The 14,620-nt window shown below is 38.4% G+C and overlaps 1 protein-coding gene across 1 annotated transcript; it reads right to left on the bottom strand.

Moving 5' to 3' along the window:
• Window positions 1–230: 230 nt before the first annotated feature.
• Window positions 231–14,411, bottom strand: LOC108938995 (uncharacterized). The gene is made up of 16 exons (XM_018760050.2): window positions 14,217–14,411; window positions 13,914–13,960; window positions 13,687–13,748; window positions 13,215–13,315; window positions 8,818–8,872; window positions 7,342–7,525; window positions 6,770–6,898; window positions 5,770–6,248; window positions 4,885–5,328; window positions 3,518–3,997; window positions 2,306–2,951; window positions 2,115–2,185; window positions 1,887–2,015; window positions 1,222–1,385; window positions 566–656; window positions 231–435 (listed from the first exon to the last, which is right to left on the bottom strand). The coding sequence occupies exons 1-16, from the start codon at window positions 14,244–14,246 to the stop codon at window positions 356–358; spliced, it is 3,192 nt and encodes a 1,063-aa protein (XP_018615566.2). The 5' UTR covers window positions 14,247–14,411; the 3' UTR covers window positions 231–355.
• Between the last annotated feature and the right edge of the window lie 209 nt (window positions 14,412–14,620).

The raw sequence follows: 14,620 nt of genomic DNA, 5'->3' as shown, positions 1-14,620 counted from the left end.
AATGACTGAAATAAACAGTCTCAGTTTCTCAGCAGGAAGCAACACTGAGTACAAAAGTTTTTTTTAAATAAAAAACAGCATACCAGGTGAAACAGAAAATATGTCTCTAAAACAAGTAATGAAAAAAGGATTTTAAAAAACGGAGAAAAACCTTACACATGGTCATAGTTCCAATCTCTGAAGACATAGCTATACATAAAATTATATAGCAATGCACTTTTCCTGTCAAAACAAACAGTGGAAAAATAATGGAAAAGACTAATACTACCCTTTAAAAAATACTCGAACTTTTTCCACCTACTGTAATATTTACAGCAAACATTTACAACACAGAAGCAACAAAGCTGTGATTCAGTTACTCCATTTCTGACAGCATCCGGTGGTAAAAAAGCAACGCAGGCTCTGCAGTAAGGTTGCACATTTCATACTCGTAACCTGGGAAGGAGAGGGTAATGGGGGGAAGCACATTTTATAATTAATTACAGCAGACAGACAAACAGCATTACCAAAAAACAAAAATGCAAACACGAGTCCGCTGTGAAAGGTGAAATAGAACATTACATACCACACGGCACCATGAAGGTTTCTCCAGGGAAGTGGATAGTCTGTACATCATTGATTTTCACACTCAAAGAACTTGTTACAATGTTGTACACCTAGAAGTACAAGAGAGCTTCACATCTTCTGTCCTGTTCAGTCAACACACATTGTTAAAATCTGTCGATTTACAAAAAGTCTGCAAAAACAGATGAACGAAACTGTGTAATATGGAAAAAACACTGTGAATAACTTCTTCCTAACCAAGTACTCTGAGCATTAACATTTAGAGTAGTACTAAAACACCACAATTTTGAGAAAATGACCACACTGTCATATGACCAGAACACATATACTTGGAAGAAGTCAGGATCAATTAATTAAAATGTTAAAAAACCATTAAGAGATGCTAAGGAAATTTTTACATTTTAATGCTGACTATGGAACGTTATAAACTCTGCAGTCTTCATAGCTTTATGAACTGCAAGTACTACATACTGCGACCTTCAAGAACAAGTTCAATAGGGCAATTGCAGCCATCTTCAAACTGTGTATCAGCAATTTTTAAAAAGAAATCCTACAATACTTCCATATTCCACATGCTTTTCAACAGCACTTTACTGATGACCATTTGAGTGCACCAAACATTGGTACATGCCAAGAGGGACAAAGGCTGCTACTCACAGACACTGCATGGGTGTCCACCTGCAGCGGTTTCTTCATGTAGGAACCAAGCAGGACTTTCCCACAGGAAAAGCTGTCGTACAACAGGTCAACCCTGACTCCCATGGCCCTACCATGATATGCATACCACTGGAAGTGCTCAGGGGTAATGACAGAGGTGCCATCTGGAGAGGTAACAAAAAAGTTATTCTTTTGCTGTCTAGCAGCTCCAAACAGACTATTACATTTACTTGTTTAGCAGACACTTTTCTCCAAAGAGACTTTCAATGAACACTCTGTAGTGTTATTGGCCCACACACCTTATTCACCAAGGTGACTTACAATGGGTCACTCATCCATAAATCTGTGGAACACACACACTCTCTCTGTCACTCACACACTACAGGTTAACCTGAACAGCATATCTTTGGACTGCGGGAGAAAACCCACGCAGACACAGGGAGAACATGCAAACTCGACACAGAATGAGTGGGGATTGAACCCATGTCCTCTCACACCACCCAGGTGCTGTGAGACAGCAGCGCTGCATGCTGTGCCACCATGCCGCCCTTTACTATACATTAAAATAAACCCATATTAAAGTAATTACTGAAATCTATGTCTTTGAAATGACATAGACACCAAAGTGTGTTGTTTAAATAAAAGAACTGCAGTACAACACGGACCTGAGGTGGACAGGACATTTTTCAGCCACACCACAAGATCAGCTCTGTCCTCAACCTCTAGGACAACGGGACTGAGAGGAGGCTGACCCAACATACTCTTGGACAGGCATTCTTTGTGACATGACAAACCTACAAAGTGGAAAAACATGATGAAGTTACTTTTCTTCACATTAACAGTAGAAGTCTACATACAACATCATTTGACTAACACACACAATTAACACATACTCATGTCTTCGTGGTCTTTGCAGGTCCCTGGGTCAATCATTGAAGACGGTCCACTTTTAAAACCTTTCCAACTAAGTACAGAAAAAAAGATTACAATAAACTATAATTGAACCATTCAAAATGAAAATTCTACAAATACAAAAACATATGTCAGATATCGTAAATAAACAGAAGTGACTGCATGAACCTACTCTTCCACATAAGAGGACCGCCAGCCAACCTGGCTGGCCCTCGGGCTGCATCTAGCAGGGGGCGTCTTTGCTGTGTGTTTTTTGTACCGTGCTGTAGAGTGGTTCTGTGGGAATGTTAAGGGAACAGGGTCCACTGAAGACAAGTGACCGTCGCCTTCTGCCTGGAAGCTCAGAGATGTACAGCTGCACTGGTGGTCATCCAAAAGAGTCTTTTTGCAGCTAGAAGTACTGTATGTGTCTCCTTGGTGTTGCAGCGCTGTTTTGGGCACACCTGTGTCTTCGGCATCACCTGGAGTGAATATGGTGCCAAAGTACTTCATAGCAGTTTTGGCATTTTTTACCATTAGCCACTTCTTTGGATTCTTCAGCAAGGGCTCCCTGGAGCAGACACCTGCCTCTCGGGAACTTTGCGGTTTCGTAGCAAATGCATTTAGCATGCTTCCTTCAAGGTGCTTGGGGCTTCCCATGTTGTCAAACACCTGCAGTTTCGGCACCTCCCACCAGTTGCCAGGAGGGTGTCTTTGGCGTTTCCCTGAGTTATCGCTGTCAGGACAACTACAGGGCACGTGCTGAGCCATGGAGCAGCCAGACTTCCTGGGTATTCCTGGATGGTGAGCATCACTGAAAACTCCAGTGCGATCATCTTCTGTAAGATTCATCACATCATGAGAACACTGAGTAAATTCCCTCCATTCAGTAAAACTTAATTCCAGTAATACAAAAACTTCTGGGTAAAAAGTGTTATGTTCTAACAGAACCAATACTAGCATATTTAGTAAGTTCATACAATTAAACTATTACACATAATTCAAACAAACCCTTTCTGTGTTGCCTCAGGATACCCAGGTTTAGGAATGCTATAAGAGTCATTCACCAGTGCCCTCTACTGGTACAAAGTAGCTTAAAAATTTTGTCATAAGAGTGAGAGAGCACAACAGAGTATGAATTATTACCAGACACCTCTATGACTGCCTAGTAACAGTATCATGCCAAGCCTTAAAGTCTATAGAAACTGCAGTCAGGGGATGCCGATAAACTCTACAGGAAAAAGAGTGGCCCAGAAGTTTTTTTTCTGTCCGCTATGCCTTGACAAATTGAATGACTTATTTGAGAGAACACCCCAGAATTTCACATTCAGGCCATTCTTTTATTAAAATGTACTATTCACAGTGTGCTGGAGTGTAGCTCCAATACAATAACTGCATGCCTCACCTGAGCTGGGCTTCAGCTGCATGATTGACCTCTCAGACCGCACATTAGTCGCCTCATGCCCCCTCGCCCTGTCATGTCCTTGTTCTTCCTGCTGTTCCAACTGACCAGGAACTTTAGATGGACCCTTGATCTTCGGAGATTTCAGCACCAGCTCCCGACTCTTTAAGTTTTTCTTGTTAGTCCTGGAATTCAGCTCTGTTTTACTACTCTTATTCATATTTGGTTCTGCCAGCTCTTGAATCCTGTTGAACTTCTTCCTCTTGCTTCCATAAAGTTTTTTGTTGTTGTCATCCATGTTGCTGTCAACTTGGTCATTATCTTGGTTGATTAACCACCAGGACCCAGGTTTTCTCCTCCTCCTTTTGCCAACATCCTCATTATCATCATACCCTGTCTCCTTAGGGCCTTTCTCTTCTTCGGATTTTGGGTGAGAGTGTCCATTAGACTGCTCCGTCATGCAATTCCTGTGTTTCTGATTGGCTGTGTAGAAAGAGACATAAAGCTAAAATGATTCATTTGAGTAAATTATGAATAACACAAAGCTGGAAGTCTCCAGATTGCAAAACCTTGCTCTGCCCAGTGCTCATGATATATTAATAAGACTCAATCATGAGTTGCATAACCTACAAAAATATATATTCATATTAGTTAATAGTTAATGTTAAAAATGAATGATTACATCATACAGACTGATTCCGACAGAAGTGTGTTTCACAAACAATGGTTCAGTTTGGGGCACTGCTGGTAGAACACCATTACCATCACATGCTAACACCACCTTGTATTCCCAACAGTCATTGCAACATACAAGAAAAAAAAAACTCTCTCACAGGTGAAAAAAACATTAAAATTCGTAACATCAACTCCGTTCATCTTTGGACTGTTCCCACACACCCATTCCTGGTGTTTAAAGTGAACACATAAAAATCTGTCATTTATCTAGATGTATGCGTGTAAAGTACAAACACACACTGAAAGCGCTTGTTCCGAATAGGGTCGCAGCGAGCGGGAGCTTAACCCGGCAACACAGAGTGCAAGACTGGAGGGGGAGGGGACACACCCAGGATGGGACGCCAGTCCATCGCAAGGCACCCCAAGTGGGACTCGAACTCCAGACCCACCAGAAAGCAGGCACAGGAAAAACCCACTGCGCCACCGCACCCACCCCGTGTATAAAGTACCGAAAGCATATTTATTTGTAGATTTTAACCTGTCATTTTAATCATTGAATTTTTAGGACACAAATCAACATGTAGATGAAAAAAAAAAAGACAACAGGCAAGATTAACACAAATTATACATTACTGGTTACCTACATCACTAATAACCATAAATGTACTGTAATGTGAAGTTACTGAATAGCATACCTGGAGCTGGGATGTACTGTTCATGTCCAGGAGAACTCTGGCCAATATTCATGTAATGTGGATGTGGCCCGTCATCATGTGGTTTGTCTTGGGTATGCTGCTTTTGCGATGGCGCTTGAGTCAACTCCACGTTACTCCTGATGCTTAGTCCACGCTTCGTTGCATTTCTCTTAGATCCAGCTGATGCCTTCTTTTGTCGGGAGATTCTGGCCTTTTCAGTAAGGCCCAAATCTTCCTCAGCACAAGGTGCTGGGGTTTGTTCCACAAAATCCTGAGTCTTGCCCGATTTTGACTTCTTCCTTGCGACAGTCTGCTGTGTTTCCAAGGCATCAGAAGGGTTATCATCATTAAGGATTCTATCTTGTTTTTTCCTCCTTTTCCTTTTTTCATTTGTAATGTGATGGTCAGTACCAACAAGAGGTGCTTCTTGTTTTTTGAAAATTTCTGTAGAAATAATATATAGTAATCATTTTTATTTACTGCACTTTTTATTTCTTCCTATGTCTTTTTAAATCAGTAAAATTTGGAATGTGCATAATAAGAGCATTTAATTTTAAAAGTAGCCTCGTGGCTCTTGATTGAATATAGTCTAAAACCAGTTTATAGTATTTAGACAGTGTACTTTAAATATCAAGGAAAATTGACCTGTGTCACAAACAATCAAAACCCTCCTTTCAGCAATACAAGTATTTAAAGTTTTTCATCTGCAACTTAAGGTCTCAAATTATTAACCATAAAACAACTTGTGAAACTAATACCAAGAAAAATTATAATTCTGTTATGCACAGATGAATGTCTAATATATAAATGCAAGATATTACAAAAATCAGATCCATTAACAATATTTGCAAATTTTCTTATCTCTTCAAGAACACACATTCTTACCCTGACATCCACTTTCATTATTGATTTCTGAATAAGACAAAGGAACTGAAGGCAGAACATCCTCTTGATCATGAACCAAGTCTGCATTCTGTTGCTTCTCAGAGCTTTTCACTTTCTCCTGTTCTTCCTGCCATTTCTGCTTGGCCTTCAGCTGTAGAGCCTTGGCTTTCTTTGTTTGTCCCTTTTCCTTCAAATGAGCAAAATGAAGACTGTCTCCTCCATTACAGTGGCGTTGTTTATTCTTCATTTGCTTAGTTTTCTCCTTCCAACCTACAGTTTGGCTTGTTTTTCCATGAAGTTCCACCTCTTTTGCAGTCACTCCTAGGTGTTCACATGTGGGTTGGTTTTTGTTCGTATTCGATCTCTTTGGAATAGAAATGCAACGAGGACTTTCCAGATCTTCGTCATCCAGAATCATGAAGTCTTCGATCGGTTCAAGATGGGTATGAATTGCAACAGGGACTGCCTGCTTCCTGAAACTTCAAAAATTGTATACCATCAAAGTTCCAGCAGAAATCACTACTTTAGAAAGAGTTAAGTGTTTTTAATATAGTCATAAATTTGTGAGAAAAATATGCTCTAGGAATGGGTGCTCTACAAACACCAGTGTAAGTTTATGCCGTGCAATCCTCAAACAAGTGACCCCAGGGTGACTGGGAAGAACTGCATGCATCTCTTGAACTCAAGCCAACCATATGAAAAACACTGAACATCAGTATTTTTTAAGAGGTTACCATGGAAGAAACCCTGCTCTCAAAAAACACTGTTAGCATGTAAAGTTTGCTAAGTTTGCTAAAGACCACCTGGGTGCCAAATGTATGCGGCATCATTTGGAGAAAACAAAACACGGCATAACATCAACAAAATCTGTAAAGCTTGCAAGGTGTATCAGGAAATTGAGTGACAACTCTCCAAATGTAAGTTTATCAAGTAATAAAGAATGTTCTTACAAGACTTCAAGCTGTAACAAGGTAATCAAAATGAGAGGGAGGGGACTTACCTTAACATCTTTGGTTGACTGACATCTTTCAATTTCAGAAGAAAGGCAGAGGATCCTTTCGAACTCAATGACCTGATATTGGACTGTGATGCGCTATTTAGGCCTTCCGATGGAGAGTGAGCATTGGTCCTGAAATTAATCATAACAAAGGCAGTGAAACAATAGCATGACTACATCATAAAAAGGCTGAAAGGCAATATCATGTTATTCGACTGTGACTTGTTGATTTAGCAGTTTGATTCTCACGATAGCTCAACTTGAGCCCACTATTATGTAAGGAGCAATAAGTAGCCATCGTTTGATAAACAGAAAGTGCTGGGTTTGAATACTTATACCCATTTACAGACCTGAACTCTTTGGCTACGATAATCTGCTTGGCAAATTTTGCTTTAAAATGGAACTAGCACTTTTATTTCAGTTAAATTCCGTGATTTAACAGCATTGTAAAGAAATGCCTTCATTTATACTGTGCTGTAAATAAACTGAGGAATAATGAAGTTCAATTGCTTTGAAACCATCCAAAAATAAACAAAAAAGTTACACGTGTGCAATGTTAATGAAAATGTACTTACATGTTTAAGGCTGTAACCAATGACTTGATTTTCTGGTCAGGCTGGCGCATTCCCTGTGGATCATTAAATCTGTCATCATCCAAGAGCAACGGCGAAGCTCTGTGATCTCCATCATCCTCTGCACCTTGATCTCCCCTTTCCGACTCTTCATCAATGGGGCTTGATGTTCTCATGAAGCCAGATTCTGTCACATGCAACAATAAACAAATGTATTCCTTTGGACTACTTTTAGTACTTTAGAAAATAGAGATGGAAATTAACTAAGTATATGTGGCAGTAATGGCTTTAAAAAATGGGACTGAGCGAGGAATCCCCAACAGCAAATTTGTTGTGGCTTTTTTGCACACCCAGGTAACAGGCCCTGGAAGGCTCAAATCCAGCAAGCTTCAAACCATAAATTTTATTTACATTTATTTATTTGGCAGATGCTTTTCTCTAACGCGACATACATCTCAGAGAACTACAATTTGTGCAATTTACCACTTGATTTTCACCTTAAACACCAAGTGACTTCACATTCGGTACTTCAGTGAACAAGTTAAGAGCTGCGGTTAATCAAAACCTGCATGTGTTACACTGAAATGCAACAGTGGTAGTTCAGCAATGAAAAGGGGTAACAATTTCAGGTGGTTTCCACATTTCTTCTGAAGCTGAAAATATGCAAATAAGATATGGTCCCTGGCTAAAGCTACCTACAATTATTTACCCATTTATACATCTGGGCATTTTTACTGGAGCAATTAAGGGTAAGTACCTTGCTTAAGGGTAATACATTAGTAGGTGAGATTTGAACTGGCAACCTTCAGATCCAAAGGCAGCAAGATTAATCACTATGCTATCATCTGTCCTAACTGCCCTATCAGATTCTTAAAAGATTCCACTTGAGACTTTAGATGATGTGCACAACAAAGAGAAAACAGGGTTTATTTTCTTTCCGTTTCAGAGACTGCAGAGTAAGTTGTGTACTTTTTTGTATGATTTCATTCCAAATCGGTCATTATAAAGATTTTTATCTTAAATCAGATTTAAAGTGACAGTGTATAAAAGAAAAGGCTTTAAGCAGAATAGACATCCCAATAAGGCCACTCACTGTTAACCTGTGCAACCAGTGTCCCACAGTTACACATGCACTACAGCCTGCCATGACTGCTGCTTAATGACTAACTACAGTAAATATAACTATACAGCGACATAAGTTAAAGTCTGCCATCAACCACAGTGCAGGAATCCATGTCTACATGAAAGGTAAAGAAAATTACAAAAGATGTCTACCATAACTTGACATTTAATAATATGAAATCTTCTGCACTGCATAAATTCTTTTACTCATCTGTTAAAGTCAACTGCAGCAGTTTCAGAAAAACAAGTCTTTTGTTCTAACAGAACATAAATTACTGTGACTAACACAATTTTGTCCATCACCTTAATCAGCTCTAAACCCACAACACCTTTATTGCACTTTATTTCTTACCTTACCTTTCTGACTGGGAGGACATTCTGATGTCTCAAGAACTAATTCAATAACTGGATCCTAGACGGAGAAACACAAAATTTTAATATTAATTTTTTGAAAGTCCATTGTTAAAACATTTTATACTCTGATGGATGTTCAGGTATGATGCCTCATATTATCCTCATATCTACAAAAATGTTCAAAGGGGGTGCACACAGAGAAGGTCAAAGGTCCAAGAATTGTTCTTTTGTGGGACATCAGATGTAATGTGTCTTAAATTATTCAGGTTAAGTGCAGAGTATGCCACCTGATAACTGACAACCAGACTATAATTCTTCCTTAATGTTGTTTATTAATAAAATAACTGAAATGAAAAGAGTTTTCTCATGAATGATGCACAGAATGGGGAACGTAACTATTATAATATTACCAGTCGAAAGTGTCTAAATTGCTTTTATCTAGCAGGGATTGCAGGGATTCCACAATTGAATGCTGGGTAAGATTCACTGTGCGGTTAAGCAGAGTTGCAGTTAAAAAGTTACGGGAAAAAGAAAAAAAAAAAAAAAAGGTGGCAACACATTTGAGACAGTTAGTACAGTCAATCTCAAATAATGGAAAATGTGTTTAACATGGGCCAATGTGGCATCAACACTTACAGATATTTGGGAATGAATATGTAAACTGGGTCACATTGTACAAAACACACACTGAGTGCAACACTTTGGGAGGAATCTGCTAAAGTTTTATCATACCCTTCCTATCCAATTATTACTGTTTGTTGTTTTAACAATTTAAAAAATATCCTGGATGCATATTATGATATTAGAGTTAAAAGAATCCAGCACTGGTGACTGGAAACAACAAACTTCTTCTAATAGTTGAAGAAAACACATACAATGCTGTACTGTAAAACATGTGCCAGTCAATGTGTGTGTGTGAGTTCACCGTTTTCTTCAAAGGACAGTAATTAAAATATTAAAACACCATGACATTTCCCTGATGCTTCTCTCGGGTTTGTTCAAATCTATAGCAGGTTTTATCTGCAAGAACACAGGATGGGAATGTGGCTGGATGAAAGGGCAAAATGAAGAGCAAATGAGCCACAGTGCCTCCAACTTCAGAGATGGGATTTCTGGTCACACATTCTGTCTCTAATCAGTAGGCACGAATAAACAGGGGGTTTAAACATTAAAATTGGGAGCCATGAGAATTAGATGTTTGTTCACCGTAACTAAGTGCATGAGTTAGGGAGGTAATAAAGTAATAAAGCAACAGAGCATAGGTGCTGCATGTATTGTCGCCCCCATACCACAGACATTGTTTTGTTCACTTATATCCCTGCACAGATCAATCCACAGATCACTACTGTAATGACTTTAAAAGAAATAAAACACCATTCTTACCACTTTACAATAAATTCTGAATTTTTCATAAAAAAATCAGACTAGAAGCAGAAGGTATGGCCATAGTACACAACACCAAGTCTTGGGTCATGATATGAGACAGCGACAAAGGTTATGATTTAAATACCTTACTGCTTACTTACAAGGAAGTGAAATGTTCAGCCTCTATGTATTCATAACTTGTTAGTGTTTTAAAAGCCATAATTCTTTCTGATCATAGGACACAAGCTTTCTTGCAATGAATAAACAAGCCATTGATGCTTTTTTTTTTGTTTAAAAAAAAAAAAAAAAAAAAAAACTGCTTTTCCTTAGCAGACTTGACTAAAATTACCTAGTGATGGCATCCAATTTTGTTTTGCAATGTTAAATGTCCATAAACATACAAGTATTAATTCTTCTCCTATATCTCATAGGCCCTGCCATTTGTACATTAAGATAGTGAAGGCCCTGAAAGGGATTTGCACTGAAAACCTGTTGAAAATCAACAGATAGGTGAACAGAGGAACAGTGTCTAGACAACCATCCGACCACTGCAGAACTGGTTTATTTCATACTAACTTTCATGTCAATGGTGTGTGAGTGACACAGAGAGAGTGTGTTTCACTGATGTATGAATGAGTGACCCATTGTAAGTAGTGTATCTAGCAGTGTAAGTTACCTTGGTGAATAAGGTGTGTGGGCTGATAACACTACACAGTATCCATTGAAAGTCGCTTTGGAGCAAAGCATCTGCTAAATAAATAAATGTAAATGCAATGGTGTAGACAGTCTTCCCAGAAAGGACGGATAGGTTTTGTGTCAGACAAAACCCTGATCCCCGTCTCCCATCACCTGTCTTTTTACAAACTTTACAAGTTTATTGATAAATGTCTGTTCTATGTGTTTAGTGCTCTAAAGCAACCTGTTGGAAAGGGTACGTATGTATCTCCTATTTGGTGATTTTCAACAGATTATGCAGTACAAATGGCCTTCAGTTCTAAGTGCACTAAGGGGAAGGGAAGAATCGATATTTCTTTGGTTATGAACATTGTGAGAAAATAAACTGAATTTAATCAAAAATGAAGTTAATTAGCTTTGAGAGCTGAACTGAATTTACCCGAATTTCTCTTTTACAGATAGCTATTCTTTAAAGATGGCATACAACATCATAATATCTTCTCCCACTTTTGTTCAGCCGAACAGCATTTCCTTTACTGGTAGAATCCACAATTTTTTGGTGAAATACAGACAAAATCTCTGCATGTTTTAGGTCTATGAGTTTTTGGTGCGCTCTTTAAAAGTCAAGTTAATTAATGTTGATTAAAGAGGACTCACTTCAGAACTTCAGCATAGCATTCATAATCTTATTGAATACTTTAGCTGTAGCAGAGCTAAACTTTTTTAAACAATTCATTTGGTCTTTTGCAAGATAGCAAAGGAAAAGCCCACCACCGATCTGACACAAAAAGGTCAAGGACAGATGAGAGTGTGATATGTATGAAAATAAATATCATAAATATTAATGTTAAATTCAGAGAAGTCTCATTTGATGGCTAATACACTCACCATGTAAGCAGTTTTAATTCTGCAAGCAGAACGTCTCTTTTTTTTTTTTTTTTTTAAGATTTATTCACATAAATAATTTCCAGTGGAATAATAGATTCTGTATACATGTAAACTGCAATATTATGAATTTTGATTTCAATGATTTTTTTGGATACTTTATGATGTAAAAATAAAACTGGCCAATCCTATTTGGCAAATGAGAATATTCTAGAAAAACAATTTGGTCTGGCAAGGTAGCTGGTTAAATTTACGAAGACCAAATTTGGATTTTCCGTATCTCTAAGAGCTGAGTTGCATGACACATTTACGTTTATTAATTTAGTAGACACTTTCCTCCAACAACTTATAGTAATTATTATGAGGTATTTAGCTGACTCCTTTATCCAAGGTGACTTAAGAGTGTTAGATATACTAAATATGTTTAGTGCAGTGTAACATAGAGTATATCACATTGTATTCATTCATGCATTTATAAAGCACAGTAATTCTCTCTCTCACTCACACCTGGTCAGCTTGTTCAGCAAGTGTGAATTAATTTGCCTTGTTTTCATTGATATCTTTTGTCTCTATTGCTCTGTTTTGTTTTCTGAAAAAGATTGAATTAATAAACACTGAATCACCTATGTGTATGTATGTTTTGTTTGTGTTTTTTTAGTGTAAAGTACATAATAGCTATATAAGAGGTCAATGAGTGCAGCCAAGGTATAGAGAGTAATTAAAGGGAAATGAGTAATTAAAAGGTGCCTTGTTATGTTAAATCTTTAAGTAGCTGTGCCATTTTAATGCTATATAAAGTGATTTTAAGGCTAAACTGGTGTCAGTTTTCAGGCTCAGGAACACATAAAATTATTGTTGAAATCAATGGTAATTACATCCACGAGGTATGAGAATTTACCCTACAAAAGATTTTTCAGAAAAAAAAAAACCCTTTGGGTAGGGTGGGGGAATCAGCAGCATTTACCTGTGTTTTAAATTTTTTTGGATATAGCTATAAGAAATATACAACGTAAGACAAAAGTTACACTAGGTATACTAAAATTAAAACTAATTTACAATTACAGAAAATTAAAATAAATTCTCTACAAATTTCTATTCATTGTTGACTGATGACTGATTGATCCCATAAACAAATCCAGTTTTCGCCATCTTACTGATCACAGCACTCAGGAACACCAGAAATGAGCTGCAAATACTGAGGAAATAGTTGAACGAAGGAAGTCCCACATCCCTACTGTCTGAGTGCATTTTACCGCCAACTAAAATTTGGACACGTTTTTTTTTTTGTAATTGTAAAATCCATTTTCAAAATTTTGTAGCTTGAACACTCAGAAATTGAGGGTGTAGTGAATCCTGGTAAAGAGTAAGGCTGGATAAATGCATCAGATAAGCAATAATAATAATAATAATAATAATAATAACAACAATAACAACAACAACGAGGATGGAGAAGAAACTGTGGACAACAATTTTACTGGTTTCAGCTGCGCTGGATGTTGTGGATCCTCTTCCTTCCACTCCTGGGTGCTGCGCTTGCACAATGGAGACAAGTCGTCTTCTGTATCAGATGAGGAATCTGCCAAAAAACAGGGGCAAATCACTCAGTATAAAACACTGACGGACTATACTGTACGTAAAACCAACTGTACAAAACATTGACTCATTATGAAACACTTACTGACTGCACAAAACTCCATAAGTTCACATTACACCATTTGTCACGAGTACCTTGTATTTCCTATCAATTCTATATATGCTGCTATTCACATACTTACGGTAGCTACTCAGTCTGGTTTGAACAGTGACATCGTAACAAACTGCACTTCGAGTGTCTCCATCCATCTGAGTCTGTGTGCTGGTAAAATGTACTTTTGCACATTTAGTAACCAGAAAATGAATGAATGAATGAAAAAGACACAAATTCACAGCTGCCAAGCTGTTCCTTACCGAACTCATCGAAGTACTCCTCTATGTTGCGCACAACGCTTTTTATCCTCTCATTTTGCGACCTGAATCCAAACGGGCACGTCGTGCAATGAATACATGATTACATTCTCGCCAGGGAATGATGAAGTACTTCAAGTAATAAATTGCTACGCAGTCCCGCTGCAACTTGTCGCAAGAGTAAGTAATAAATACAGAAATGTCATGAGAACGCGCCAGCGCGCGCCTACCTAGTAGTATCGGTGCCGAAGTAACGGAGCTTCGGTGGCGGCCTTCCCTGAAAAAAGGAGGCGTGCACGGATAAATTTACAACAGGCCAGGCCCGGGTCAGCCGCGTGTAAACACACAAATACATATGATACAATGAATAGGGACAAACACGCTATGCCATGCTGTATCTGAACGAGCATAACACACAGCACAGCACAGCCCAGCTGTATACGGCGAAATTACACTGCGTCAGCTCTGCCAGCCTGCCTGCCTGTGTGAGATCTGTGTTTGCTTAATACAAACTCGACACAACACGGACGGACCAGGTTTGGGAGTTTCAGTTTATGCTCCATTTCTCCTCCTCTTCTTTCTGCTCGCTGGAGTCGCAGTTGACGAACCTATTAAGAGTCCATTCGCATCCGTACGCTTTGGTGAAAAGGATATAATCTAAGCCACATAACTTTCACTTTATCAACAAACATCCGCGCGCAAAACCTGAAATCGCACAATGCATCATGGGACCGTTTTACCGCAATACTCCAAAGACTGGCCACGCTAAAAAAAAAAAAAAAAAAACAAGTATTACGGTAATTCAACCAAGCACCAGTAATGCATCTTTCAAGTACAGTATTCCATTATTATACTGTAACGTATAGCAGTTTATAGAAGTTATAGCTGGTAGCGCTCCTTCCTTTAGACCCAAAGGATGTAGGTTCAAACCTCCAGT

Source organism: Scleropages formosus, chromosome 2 (genome assembly GCF_900964775.1).
Source record: "Scleropages formosus chromosome 2, fSclFor1.1, whole genome shotgun sequence".
Lineage (NCBI taxonomy): Eukaryota > Metazoa > Chordata > Actinopteri > Osteoglossiformes > Osteoglossidae > Scleropages > Scleropages formosus.
Note: the sequence above shows the minus strand (reverse complement) of the source record. Positions and strands in the feature narration are given on the sequence as shown.

Bases quoted from the DNA above. Each gene is read 5' to 3' on its own strand.
- LOC108938995 (XM_018760050.2), bottom strand. From the start codon at position 14,246: ATGGAGCATAAACTGAAACTCCCAAACCTG. The intron at 2,952-3,517 runs GTGAGGCATGCA...TGAATCTTACAG, and splicing joins GCAGCTGAAGCCCAGCTCAG to AAGATGATCGCACTGGAGTT. The intron at 2,016-2,114 runs GTATGTGTTAAT...TCCACTTTGTAG, and splicing joins CAAAGACCACGAAGACATGA to GTTTGTCATGTCACAAAGAA.